General features: G+C 35.8%; 1 protein-coding gene across 4 annotated transcripts in view; it reads left to right on the top strand.

Moving 5' to 3' along the window:
• Nucleotides 1–14,912, top strand: part of STAU2 (staufen double-stranded RNA binding protein 2) — a 171,142-nt gene that overhangs the window by 63,691 nt on the left and 92,539 nt on the right. For all 4 annotated transcript variants that reach the window (XM_058813148.1, XM_058813131.1, XM_058813123.1 and 1 more), the window contains 3 exons: nucleotides 1,171–1,308; nucleotides 4,507–4,638; nucleotides 8,619–8,679. In XM_058813148.1, coding sequence (XP_058669131.1) covers nucleotides 1,171–1,308; nucleotides 4,507–4,638; nucleotides 8,619–8,679 — 331 coding nt within the window. The remainder of the gene's footprint in view (nucleotides 1–1,170; nucleotides 1,309–4,506; nucleotides 4,639–8,618; nucleotides 8,680–14,912) is intronic.

Below are 14,912 nucleotides of genomic sequence, written 5' to 3'. Positions count from 1 at the left end.
GTTACACTATGTAGGATTTGCTGCACAGATTTCTAAATATAATATCCCTCTCTGGTCTTTGCTGATCATTTCTTCAGTTTCCTGAACACTTGTTTGTTATTTGAGAAGCTCAAGCAAGCATGAGTGCTCATCTTCTCTTAGCCTGCAAATGGTTTCATAAAAGGGAAATAGCTTCATAACATAATAACAATTTTACATTCAAATGCCATTAACATTTGCAAGTGCATTCTTTATGTTATCCCATATAAATCAGTTACTTATGACTTCAGATAAATTTTTGTGGGTCTTAATTTCTTCTTAGGATCTACCAACAAATACTTTCATAGCTATGTGCTTTGAAAGAGCATTGCTGTGTGAGCAATAATTCATTAAAAGAATTTCAGAGCAGAGTTTTCAAGGACTGTAGTTTTTCCTCTGTCTGTGTAATCTTGGACAGACCACTGTTAGTCCTTATGTTTCCCTGGCATGAGATCAATTCCCCCACCAACCATACTTTTGGACATGTTGTTGTGAGGATTATTGCCTGTTAAGCATTTGAAATACTTTATGGGTGGTTCATCATAAGCAACAATTCTAGGGTAAATTCATATGACACACAGAGTAAACCCTCTGCACCTTTAGTTGCAAGGTGCAACTTGCAACTAAATTTGGAACTAAACTTGCAACTAGGATTGAAGGCCTGGAGTGATTAGAAGAAAAGCAGGAAGGCTGGAAGAGGAAGCATTCTTATGTATGGCAAATGGTTTTTGTCCCTGTGTAAATCCCACCCCTTCTCAGTGTAGTGCATGTTCCAGCATTGTGGCAAGCTATTTTAAGGGGTTAGGGGGAAGGGTCCTAGAAACAGGGCAGTAAGATATAACTGACTAATGAATCTGCTAATTTTTATCCATCCTTATGAGGACCTCCACAGACAGGAGAGGGTTTTTGTAGCTTGCAGATGCAAGGTATACACATACCTGCAACAGAGACAGACAATTTCTTTCCACAGCTTTGAGCCTGAGGATTCTTGTCTTTTGTCTCATGATCAGAAAATGGAAAGTAAGTTACTTCTTATTCTCTCCGAGGGTGTATTACAAAAGAGAGAATCCTAGTAAATGTTATTGAAGCAGTGTAGTAGTTATAGGGATACATATACTGAAATAATGGTTCTTTCCTTTAATCCTGGTTTAGACTGGACCAGAATATGGTCAAGGAATGAATCCCATCAGTCGTTTGGCTCAGATCCAGCAGGCCAAAAAGGAGAAGGAGCCAGAGTATGTTCTTCTTTCAGAGAGAGGAATGCCTCGCCGTCGGGAATTTGTTATGCAGGTATCCTTTGTGTCATGTTAGAGATAATGGCCTTGCTAAGTATTTTGCTCAAACTCAAACAAAATGGTGGCATAACATGAAGTGGAACTCCTTCTGTTTAGCTTTTTTCCTTGCTGTCACATATACAGGAATCATATGAAATACAGAAAGCCCATCTAAACTTTCTTCTTCCTCTTAGTGAAGCAAATGGCAATTGAATTATGTGCCCTCTAGAGGCTTTTCATGTGTTTTGCATTATTTTACACTCCTTTTTTTATTTCACCTGATTGTTATTGTCTTTATTCCTAATGGTTCATGATTTATTTACTTTTACTTGTTTTTTTGGAAAAAAATAAAATTGGGATGGTGTTGATCCGAGGATTCCAGCAATACATAGTATTCTGAAATATGGACATTAGTATCTCCATATTGTCGGGCATTTTGGCTTTATAAAATAGTGATGTAAATTTTTTCAGCTTGCCAATTTCTTTGTGACTTTGTTATCTCTGAAATACAACAAAAAAAGCCAACCACATGTTTTAGACTGTCCTGTGACTGGACCTAATACTGAAACAGTAGATCATTAAAATTCCTTTCAAATTTAAATTAAGAACATGTACAAAAAATTGGCATAACTGTGATATTTTGTTAGATAACACAACAGCAGGTTGAGAAAGATTAGAATCAGGACAGGATTCTGTATTCTTGTGTTTTCAGTCAAGGGTAATTTTGTGCCAGAACAACTCAGAACAGCACCCCAGCATGTTTTGACTTCTTGTCTACCAACCACACCAAAATGTCACTTCTGATCACAAGCAAAATTTATGACGTTCCAGCACCTCCTTCTCCAGAAAATTAGTTATGTTTTCAATTCAATCTCTTAAGTCCTTCCTTCATATCTATGAAGATAAGCTAGTGATCTTAATTTTCTTGGGCCTAAGTGGTCTTTCTTGGTGATTTATTATTTCTCTCTCTGAAAGAAAAAAAAATATTGTGTTCTTTTGTGTTGCAGAATCTTTTTTTGAATATAAACTTGGATTTCTAACATTTTATGAGATCTGAAAGTATTTGAAAAAGAGTGATTCTGTCACAGAAAATCTCATTTCCCATGCTTAGACCCCCATGGGACTGTCCATAGTTGGTAGTTGCTGCATGAGGCCAGAACAGTGTAACACAGTATTAGAAAGACAGGCTGGAAGTTTAGTTTTCTATTGGAGGAGTGTCAGTAATGGCAAAGTCTTCGGTTTGTATGAAAAAGGAATTGTATAAGCAGTGAATATGTAGAAGATTCCTGTATCTAAGAAGATTGTGAAAGAAAGAGTTAAAGAAATTTCACAGAGCAGTTGCTTTGTTACAAATACTTTTAAACTCCATTTTCACCCTTTTGTAATATCTTCACACTAAAAGTATTCTACTATTTATCCCACCTTCAGGAAATCTCAGTGGATTCATTATGACATGCAGAAAACCTTATCAGAATAAAATACCTTTGTATAAACTACTTAAACCATGTTTTCATTTAATTTAATTGAATGTGGAAGTAAAATATCCAGAGATAATATGTTCATTTTTATCTGTCACACAAAGAGCAAGTTTAGATGTGATGAAATGGATCCAATTACTTGTCCTGGCTACTAGATAAACAGAGGAAAACCTCTGATGACATTAGTTGGTGTTCTGTTCCCAAAGTTAATTTCAGAAAGCTCTTTCTCTTTGTAGTCAGGCCTTTAATCCTTGATAGAGGTTATAATAATAGCTAAACCAGTTTTACAGGTCTGAGAAATAGCAACACATTGATTTATTGTGAGCTGTGTTATAAATTATCTTTTTGTCTTGTCCCATTAAAGTCCCTCAATTTTATTGCATAGAAACTTGTAGCAGATTGGCTATTTTCTCATTGTTATTGTGAACTGCATAGAAGATAAGGTTTATATTTCAAGATTATTAATATTTTTGTCATAGGTAGACAAATCTTTTTTGCTTAATGATGTGTATATATGTACTTTGAAGGGATATCCATGATTATTATTTATTTACATTCTCTTCTTAATATTTAGAATTAGGAGTATTGAAATAAATAAGAGTTTAAACTTTTAGGAAAATACATATATTATTAATTAAGGAAAGTGAAAAATTACTGAATGGCATAAGCTACTAAATTACGTAAACTACTAAATATAATTTATTCTTTATTTAGCATTTGTATGCCTTTTTTAAACCATTTTTTTAAAGCTCCTTCAAAACTGTTTCTGGTCTTTGACCTCTGGATTTTGTGGTTTTTTTGTTATTCAGACCATCTTGATGATTTTATTATTTTTATTTGATTTTGCTTTCCTTTTTTGACATGGTTTTGAAACTGCACAGTATTTTGAGACACAATTTGGCAAATAGAAGGGCTTAATGGACTGAGCAAAATACACCCATCAAAGAGCTATGAATGAGGAGCAGTGAGAGTGCTCATGTCACAAACCAGACACATACAGCACCAAGAGTTTTAAGAATGGTACCAAAGCCAAGGATTAAGTTGGAGCCACACATTTTGTGGATATCCATTACCTACAGTTTGTCCTTATTTTGGGGTTTTAATTTCTCCTAGTGTTATGAAAGGCATCATGTTTGTCAGAAACCCTTTGTACTGTACAGACCACAGGTGCACTGAGGAGCCTTCTTTGCAAGGACTGTTTGGCTCAAAGCTTGTCAGGTGTAAGCAGTCCCAGCCCCTTGTTCCTTGCAGTGCAACAAAGTGGGAGGAAGGCAAATATGATTTTCTTCCTTCTTTAGAAGCCACTCTCGTTAAATCTCAAGTCTGCTTGCCTGTCCATTGTTCTGCATACTGTCCTGATGATGCTGGGGAGCTGCTGCAGGCAGCACTCCTTCCCACAAGAAGGAGGAACTTCACATCCTGGGGCAATTCCAGTGTTAACAGAGAGGGAGAGAGGAAGAATGGGGGTGACACAGAGGCTGGTGGAAGAGACAGGCAACTGTGTGTGCACTGAGATGCAGAAAAATGTAGCTCTTGGGTATGGGTTTGGTGATCTGAAAATCTAAACAAGCCCTTCTAAGTGAATACTGTGGTCCCCTTTTGCACTGCTGTATCTTTTTCAAGATTGCATCTTCCTCAAAAGAGCTGACAGCTGTTGATAGATCAGCAAGAGTATTATATGATGATATTAAGGAGTCTTGCATTTGTCATTATTATGATCAATTTTTCTTTTTAAGGTAAAAGTAGGCAATGACATTACTACTGGAACAGGCCCAAACAAGAAAATAGCTAAAAGAAATGCAGCAGAAGCAATGTTGCTACAGCTGGGATACAAAGCCTCTACTCCTCTTCAAGACCAGACAGAAAAGGTGAGAACCAATTGTTGTGATGCCCACAATTATCCTTGTCTAGGTTTTTAAGCTGTATCAGCTAATCACTTAATAAAACTGGAAGCTTAAGCTTGTGCACACCCTGTTTTAGGGAGTTGCTTGTCACAGATTAGCCTTTGTTTAGCTACAGCTCAACAGCTACCCTTAGTATTAAGTGCAGCCTCTGCTCCTGTGAGAGTAATGAGGAACAGAGTTCCATAGAATAGTGTGTGTGCAAAAGTGTTCATGTAATCCATGCACCTATTTCTGCTTGCAAGTCAGGATGAATGTACCTCTTGCTTTTATTCCATTTTGGGCATTCATGAGAGCCCAAAGGAACAGAAAGGAACAACGTTAGTAATTTTCATATATGAAGTAGTAATCAATGTTTATCTTCCCATTGCATGTGCACTGACAGCGTTACAGAAAAATAATGGCCTTTTCACATTTGATGACTGATAAAGAAAATGTGTGTCACTTTTTTTAATGAAGAAGGAATTGCATTTTAAAATCATATGTGTTGCAAGTATGTATTTCCATATTAGCTATCTGTAACTTAGCACTCCTCTCCTGTCTTGAATTTATTGATTAGGGCTTTTGTAACCAAAATTGGCTGTTAAAGTTTTGCCTTTTGTTTACTGAAAAGATACTTGGTAAGGTATTTAACTAAGCTGTGGATCCTAAACAGCTCCTGTCATATACAGGCTCACTGCATGTATATATTTTGATAATTACTTATATATTTACTGTGGCTGCACTAGGTAGCCAACAGAATGTTCTGTTGGGCTTTTCTAGGACTACATAATAAATCTGAATATAGTATATGTGTACACATCTATGTGTATGTAAATATGAAGATACTGTGTTCTATACGTTCTATATTCCTAACCAGGAAAAAAGAAATACCGTACTGGTTACTTGACCCCACCTTCTTCAGTTTCACTGTCCTTTGAGAGTAGCAGCAATATATGTGCTGTTCACACTCACCTTCACTATCTTCTTCACTATATGTCTTAGTCGTAGACAAGTGTGAAATACTCTAAACAGAGTCCTTGGAAGCTGGATGATGTTCCTAGTGAGAGCACACTGTGCAGACAGGGCCATTTAAAGCTTCTGACTGAGTCAAATGATAATTCATTTTCACCAGAATGCTGAGACATTTCTGCTGTAGAATATACTCTCTAGGGTGTAAAACTATCAACTTTTTCTTCACTGCCAATTTTATCAAATGGCTTTAATAAAAAACAAGTCAAAACAGAAAAATCAATTTTTTTATTCTAATATGAAAACATAGGTTGTCATTCTAGGATTTTAAATTGGCTGAACTAATTTTACAGTATTTTTCAGAGATAAAGCCTGAAAAAATTTAGCCCACAACATAGTTTCTTAGCACAGCTCTACATAGTGGAAACTTGTGGTTACATTGAAATCCTTACCAAAAAATTGAGTGCCTAAAAAGGGATGCTGTTGCTTTGTTTCACTACATTTATTAAGCTATTGCTTATAAGTGCATTGTCTTTAGAAAATCAGGCTTAATTGCATATTTGAAGATGTAGACATTTCAGGATTGGTAGACTAGTGTACAATGGCCTAATGTTATTCTGAATACAATGAACAAACGTTACTGTACCCAAAAACTGTGAAGTACTCAATTTTTATGTAGTGGCAGAATCATAACAAAATTTTAAAGCTTTGTTGGGGTTTAAGGACGTGAAATGTCTAGAGCATCTGGTTTTATCTTCTGTATATATGTCTGGACATATCTAGAGATGCACAAAGTTAGTTTGTGCAGCTCTAGGAATTTTAACTCTCAAACTAAATTCTGGTGGAGAAGAGGGAAAAAAGCCCTTAGATCTCTATCAATTTGAGCATTGCAAAATTCCTTGCATACAAATTGCACAATAAGGACATATCATTAGAAAATACTTGTTTTACTGCTTGAATCCAAAATGAGTCCCAGTGTAGATTAGCTGATGCAGCAGGTTGGCATCTAAATAGGTAATTTTCACCTGTATATTTTTCGATGATGTTAAAAAACGCAATTCTTTTTTCCCTTGTGCTCTCTTTTCCTCAAGTCCTTCCATTCCTCCTCCCTTAAAAATAAGCAAAACCAAATCCAGCGGGTTTTTTTTCCTTAACCCTGGTACTTAAAAAGTGACTGTATTTATTGTTTTAATGGAGACCTAAGAGCATTATAAGAGCAATGTGTAGTGCTGATGGCAGCACAAGTAATCAGGTAATGTAAAAAAGTAAAGGCTCTGCTCTTTTCTGGATTAAACTGATTCCTGAAAGAAATCGGTAATGGTTTTGCAGAGCCTTGAGGAAAGCAATCTGGAGGTATGCTGGGAGACATTTTGCAGTTGTCAGAATTTCAGCTGTATGGATGAGAATGGAGAGTTGTAGTAATTTTTTCATGTTTCCAGCTTTTTGTTTCTTCTTGCCACTTGTCTTCTCTTAGAGAGAAGAAAACCAAGGTAGATTGCATTCATGTGAGTCAGCAGTACTAAGGATCACTTACTCATAGAGGAATTGTTGTTTAATTCTCTGTTATGATCAAGTTAATAAACAATAAAAAAGAGAAGAATGAGGAAAGTTGGAAATCTTGTCTTATTGTAACAGTGTGCTTGTGCTGCCATCATGTTACAGATGCTCAGGATGATTTCCTGACAAAATCATGCTGTTGTTAGCAGCAGTAAATACAAACATATTTATAGATTGCATATTGCTTACTCATATGTAGAACTGTTGTCACCCATATTTTAAAATATACATATTACCTGCTTCATAATATGGATAAAACAAGTTATATGAAATTAAAGTGTATGGATGTAGGTGACCAGTTTGAAAGCTGACTGTAATGCCTGTCCTTTTCCATCAAATATCTCCCATTTTCACTGCACATTGCCAAGGCTCTTTGGGATGAACATGATGATGGAAAGCAAGGAAACAATCATCGAAATACCTGCTTTTCATGGTGTGCTCTCTAATACTCTTTTCCAAGTAAAATGTATAATCTAGTGGTCTGCATTATGACATGGTAGTAATCTAAACAGCCTTAATGCAACCTCTTGAGATGCAGAAGCAGATTTCAGCTGGTTGATTTTCCTTCTCATCTCTTTCACTTTCCAACCCCATCTTCGAGAGCAAAGGATTACAACTTTGTTCTGGCATATTGCCTGCTTTGCTGTGAGGTTTTCTGTTTGCATAGAAAATCCCAGTGAAATCTGAAAAGGATCATTCATTTCACATTCACAGAGCTGGTTGTCAATAGCTCCTAAGTAATGAGGAAGCTCTGACTTTTTTATTCAGTTTTATACGTACACCTACAACACTGCCATCTTATTTACTGCGTAAACCTCAGTACTGGCTTAATTTTGAACCTCTGTGTTAATTGTTCTCCTTTTCCATGTCAGAGTAATACCCAGTATAATACATAGTAAAATTAATTTGAGGACAGTTAGCTTCCTCAAAAGTATATTAAAATAATTGAAAATTGCAATATTTTTTACTTCCACTTCAGTGACTAAATCTATTTAAAATTTACTTGTTAGTAAATATTTTTAAATTACACCCAAAGTACTTTATATTGTTTACACATTCCTTTATAGGCGGTAATTGGGATCTTCTTGTTTTAGAATGTAATTTCTCTGTTGACTGTTTATGTCTTCAGCTGACAGCTGCTTAAAACATTTAATTTTATGTAAGTCTGATTTGGTATCACATTGAGTTGAACCTAATCCTTGGGGAAACATTTATATTTCAGTGTTAGGCAATAGTTGTTAATGTTTACTCATGAAGGGTAAGTTACTCAAATAACCTGTCTTAGGCAAAAATTAGGATGAGTTAGCAAAGTTTTGTGAACAGATGTGGCAGTCTCAACTCATCCTTTTTAGTGTATTTCAACTAAATTTATAAACAGGAGTGTTCTGTTTAGGGAGCAGTTTGCTCTTTACTTACTTATCTTTTTCTACCTGTTTCAGCTTGGAGAAAACAAAAGTTGGAATGGCCAAAATGTTGGGTTTCCTGAGCCAACAAGTAATAGTACGTATTGCTTTCTAAATTTATATTGAAACTTATTTCTCTTTGTATGATTTGGATTATCCAAGACAATTGAAATGCTTTTTGTAAATATTTTAGGGGTTTTGTTGCAATTAGATGAATTAACCCCTGAGTGTCCTGTGTGTGGGTGTAGGTAGGAATGAGTGCAGAAACAAGGAAATTTTAATCTATTAATTGAATCATTGAATCCTTCAGTTTGTAAGGGATTTTTGGAGGTCACCAAAACTGCTTGCTCAAAGCACAGTCAGTGCAGAGTTGAGATAAGGTTGCCTATGACTTTTAACAGTTCTCCAGTGATGAAGGTTCCATAGCTTCTCTGAGCAGCCTGTTCCAGTGCTTCACTGTCTTCACATTGATTTTTTCCCTTTTATTCTTGTCAGAATATCTCCTGTTTGTTTATGGCTGTCATCTCCTGTTCTTCTGCTATATACCTCAGTAATGTGCCTGGCTCCATCTTTTCTGACAACTTCTTCTTAGATATTGGAAGGCAGGTGTTGGGTCCCAACAGATTTCCATTATCTAGGAATTTATCTACCTAGACTCTAGAATCACAGCTTAGAGACAAGGGAGACATGGTGTCAAAATCCTTGCTAAAGCCAAGGTAAATGACATCCACTGCTCTCCATTCATAAAACCAGTCATTTTATCATGAAAGACAATCACACTCTGCCCAGAAATGGCTTTAAGAGGATTGCATGATTTTCCTAGGGACCAGACTGAGGCTGACCAGCCTGCCTTTTTTGAGTATAATGCATTTCTCCAGGCACTGGAGATTTCTTCTGATCTCCAGGACTTTTTGAGGAGAACAGAGAGTGGCCTCAAAAATGATGCAAGCTGGTTGACTCAGCACACTGAGACAGATCCCATTTGGTGCAGTGGATGCACAGGAAATTCCACCTGAATATGAGGAAGAACTTTACTGTCCAGGTGAATGAGCACTGGAACAGGTTGCCCAAAGAGGTTATGGAGTCTCCTTTACTGGAGATATTCAAGAATCATGTGGACACAATTCTGTGCCGTGTCCTCTGGGATGACCCTGTTTGAGCAGAGGGATTGGACCAGATGACCCAACTGTCGTCCCTCCCAGCCTGACCCAATCTGCAATTCTGATATTTTTGTGATTTATATGGGCTCATTTCTAGCTTTTCTCACAACATCCCTGACTCTGATGAGGTTCTGCTACTGGTAGTTCCTCTCTTCCTTGAGCTTTGTCTATAAGACACAAAAACCAAAGAAACCTTGTTGGTCAAGATTGAATTTGGTTTCACTGCGACAGGTAAAGAATAAGACAGAACTTGGTGAGTTTATAACTAGATTTTTGCTGTTTAAAGTGGTAAAGATAATATAAATAGTACTTTTTCACTTCTTCTTGAGCCCTGGATTTTTCTCTAGAATCGTGTATAGTTTTGAACTTCTTAAGGGTCCCAAACATTATCTCCCTCAACTAAGGATTGTAGAGATAAGGACACACACATGAGCTACCTTCTATTTTTTGCCTATATACATCTGAAAGACATGCTCCTAAAAGCAGGTTTTAAGGAGTTTCAGTAGTGTTCCATTATTTATATGGTCTTCCCACTCACCACAGAGGTACCCAGAGATCTGAGGAATAATTTTTGCTTCAACTTACACAACACTTTGCTAGTGTTTAAAGTAGTCTTGGATGGAGCACATGCCATTGTGTTTCCCTGAAAGGAAGGATTCTACAGGATCTGTCTTCCCATTAATGGTTTCCTTACAGCCCTGTCATCAACCCCCATCAATACTTTTAGATGATTTGTATTTGTATTGTCAAAATCTCTAAGGACAAGATCTGTGAAATGTCTTCAAATGTTAGCATCTTAGAGTTTGAGACAGCAGCATAAGACCTCTATTTTTTCTCCTGTCCTTTCAGTATCTTGTAGCAGAGATACTTATAGATGAAAACATGATTTTCTGTTAAATCAACAAGAAAAAACAATCTCTTAGGCTGCTCAAGACAACTTTGACAGTTATACCTTTAAATCCAAATCTAGAAGGAGAACACAAAGGCAAACTCATTCAACAGGAGACAAGATCAACAGAAATTATATTTTAAACGTGTACCAAATAACTTATTTTTCACAGATCTGCTCACAGACCTTTTTGCAGCCACCAGAGCCACAATAGAGAAAAAGTTTTTCATTCTGGGACACTTTAGTAATGCTTGATGCCTTCATTTCCATTCTTCTGATCTACAAGTAAATTGGAAGTTGAAAGAGATGGAGCCTGCCAATAGACATAGAACATTTATTCAGAGACCACTGTTCTTAGTCTCTTAACCCCCTTTTTTGAGGGTTCCAATTTAGAGGCAACATTAATAATAAACAGGTGATTTCAGTGTATAATAGAAAGTTAGAGGGTTGGAATGAATCTTAAAGATTATCTAGTCCCAACCACCCCTGCCATGTGCAGGGACACCATCCACTAGACCAGATTGCTCAAGTACTTATCCAGCCTGACTCTGAACACTGCCAGGGTGTTTTGAGTAAAAGAAATCACTTCTATGAATGATCTCTCATGCACCTGTGAAGTACAGGGTTTTTAAAAGGCAGTTCCAAACAAGTTCCACAATTTGAGATTAAAAATGTCATATCCTTTCAGGTGTGAGTATACTAGTTTATTTTTAAAAACAGCACTTTTTGGAAGGTGAATTTACTCTTTAAGTTTTTAAAGCAATTTTTTAAAGTTAGGAAGCTTTAAAGAGGGCAAATGGAGCAGCTTCCTCCCTTTTGTATCCCTCTTAAAAGAGAGATGTACAGTTTGCATTTCTTGTTACCATAAACGTAACTTTCAGTGATCTTCAAAATCTGAGGCTCTGAGATTACTACATCTACCATTGGGCAGCTTTTATTCATATTTCCAGTCATTTTATTCCAGGAAAACAATTGTGTCTTGCTAGGCCAGGCTATTGTGCATCAGTTTCCTTTTGCAGACAGATAGTCTTTCTTTGTTTCCATCTGAATCAAATAAAACTGGAATAGTAAAGGGAATTTGTATACTTCAGTACAACAGAAAACAAAAATCATAACAGTTCTATCTTTTAGTACAGTTGAAGAACAGATTTCATGGTTCTCTTACAACGTAGTTTGTTTTTGCTGAGAAATACTCTACAGTTTGTATCCTCCTAATTACTAGCTCAATATATATTTAGTATTGCCTATTAAATATTCTTGAATTTTAAATTCTCCTGCTGCCCTCTATCATGTTACTCTTGCATTATCCATGTGGCAAACCTCACTTCTGTTCCTCCAACTCACTGGCAAAGCTTCTTCCCACAGGTTTACTTCTTTACCTGTCTTCTTCATTTCACAATTTCAAAGAAAGATGAAACACAAAGCTATTGGTTTCTTGGTTTGGGATATCTTTGAAATTCTTCACATGTGAAATGGCAAGAACATTGAGGTTTTTTCCCTTATGCTTCTGGAAGAGACTTTGAGAAATTGTGAGCAGACCAGACGTATTTGCAGCCCATATAGAAGATGTTTACTGTAAACAGAATCTCATTTATCTCTCTTGATTTAAGTAGTTATCAACAGAAACAAAACATGCAACAAATAAACAATCCTATTGCAAGTGCATTTTCATGGGAACATATTTTTGTTTTGTATTTCTGGATAGGGTAATAACAAACACCATACAAGATATGTTCTAGGAGAAACTGTAGATAAGCTATTAAAAACAGTATAAAAATAAAAGTAAAATGTTACTGTGTTTATAGATATTATAATTCAAAGAAGGAAAAAAATGACCATAACTGTTTTTACAGGTTTTCCAATTTGAGGTTTCCATTGTATAGGTTTCCTTAACCTATTTCTAACAATTCTGGGAGTCACAAAGTACTGAAAATCTGATAATTTAAAAAGAACACATTCAGAGCAATCTTACCTCTCTGTAAAGGACAAACTCTTTGTTTTTCTTGCCTAACATTTTATTACTAGGGATTGGTGCATGACTTTACAGTCTTTGTTCTTTGGAGTACATCTGCTCCTGCTGTTTGTTCACCACCTGAAATCATAACCATTTGTTTGTGACATCACAATTAGTTACTGGAAAGATGATTAGATTGTCACCAACAGATGATTATGATTTCAGATGGTAAATGAGCAGCAGGAGCAGATGATCTCCTAAGGAACAAAGATACTTGATCTCATACAATTGTTCTCAGTGACAAAAAAAAAAAAAAAAACAAAGAAAAGGAAAAAACAAATAGCTATTCTGAAGAGTTTCTTAAGTCTGTAATAAGAAAATATTGTATTTTTCTATAAGTAACATTTTTTAATTATTTTTAAAACTCTACTTCAATATAAGTTAAGAAATATAAATTAAGAAATATAAAAAATACAAAAAGATTTACATTCAGATCCTTACTTAAAAGTTTCTTCACCAGCTTTTTGGAGAAGATAAATGCAACATAAATTATATATTTATGAAATTTTGCATACTAATACATCTTCACTCTGAAGGAAACAAAATTTATTTGAACTTTGTAGTTCTGGTCCTCAGCAGCTTCAGAAATATATTTATTTAACTAGTCCTCTAATTGTTTGTTTTTCAACTGGGGATTTTGGTGAAGACTTCCAGTAGATAATTTAACACCCCTGTGTTTCCATAGCAGGAACAGAAGTCTACAGTTTTGGAATAAATTTTTTGTGTTGTAATTTGGGCATTTTTCATTGGAATGTTTGTGTGTTATATTTTGCTGAAATATGTAATTCTTCTGGATATATTTCAAAGGTGATTTATAGTGGATTGTGTGCATTTTTACTTACTCAGTACTGCTGTTGCATTGGACTTGGCTTTTGAATTGCTTCCAAATTTACTCAACTCTGTCAATTGTAATGCACTTTTGCTAGGAGTTACATTGATACATCACTAAATGTTTGCTGATTATTTGCCATTCTGACTAGAAACCACAGTAAAGGGATTGACAACACCACTTACTCAGTGAAAGGCCACAGAACAATAGTTTTCCATCTGTTCATTTTGATATTTTTGTTCTGTTTTGTGGGGATTTTTTTAGCTAACAAATTGTCAGGTGAGCCTTATACCATCAATGGAGCAGTTCCTTCAGCTGAGCCGTTTGTCTTCACTTCATATCTCATAGCCTGTCCTAGCTCTTATCACAGCTGGTTATGTTTAAATAATACCTTGCCTCTGTAACTACTGAGTTGATTTGCTAATTTTCTAATTAAATTTTCTTTCTAACTGAAGATACTTGAAAATTAAATTTAGAAGCAGAGGAGATTTGTTCAATTTTATTTCTTTCCTAATTTACTGAAACTAGGAAATCCATGCTGCATTTGGTATTATTAATGACTGATGTGTTATTTTTCAGTTTCTTCTAACAATGAAAATAATTTTATCCAGTGTAATACCAGTTAAATGCAGCTTACATTTATTTGATAGTTGAAAAAACTTCTAAACCACCTAATATTAAAAAACATATTAACAAAACAGGGAAGAGAGTGTTATTTTTTCTTTGCTGTTTTGAGAACTAGGGGCAAGAGCCAAATTAGCATTTTTATGTGTGAGTGGGATTTGGGCTCAACTCTGTAGCATAAGACAATGACTGCAAGTGGTCCTTCTCTATTTCCCACATTTCCCCTTTTGAGATGCTTAATTAAGTGCTTACAGTTCTGCAAGGTTTGCATCTTCAGAGATGATGATTTCTGTGCTGAGTTTAGAGTGCAGTGTGTGTTTATAAAGAGCCTAGTGTTTTAAGCATGTGCCCAGAGCATTGGAGACTTAGTTTCCTTCTTCAGCAGAAGGAAAGTATTCATGGAGTGCAGAGTAATCTGGATAATGGCAGCTGCCTTTTGGAGATGTCTATCTAACATGATTTGCAGCCAAAAAAGGAACAATCAAATGCTATTAAAATATAGGAAGTTCACAGGGAAGGAGTGATCTAAAGTAATCATGACTGGAGTTTGCCTGTTGATTGAAACTCTTGTGAATGAAAGTGCAGATGTGTATTCAGGTGTTCTCTGGCTGGTTTCTATATATTCTGCATATTTTAGATACAGGTTAAAAAGAAAGAGTAGTGAGAAACCTGCTGCCTGGTTCTTGAGTAGCACAGATTGTGCATATGTGAGAAATACAGACTTGGGCTATGAGATCTGTGGTTTGGGTGCCCTCAAGACAAGAAGCTCAAGTCACCTGTCTGGGAGACTGCTTAGCCATCAAGATTTTGATGT

The sequence above is a fragment of the Ammospiza caudacuta genome, chromosome 1, assembly GCF_027887145.1.
Source record: "Ammospiza caudacuta isolate bAmmCau1 chromosome 1, bAmmCau1.pri, whole genome shotgun sequence".
Lineage (NCBI taxonomy): Eukaryota > Metazoa > Chordata > Aves > Passeriformes > Passerellidae > Ammospiza > Ammospiza caudacuta.
Note: the sequence above shows the minus strand (reverse complement) of the source record. Positions and strands in the feature narration are given on the sequence as shown.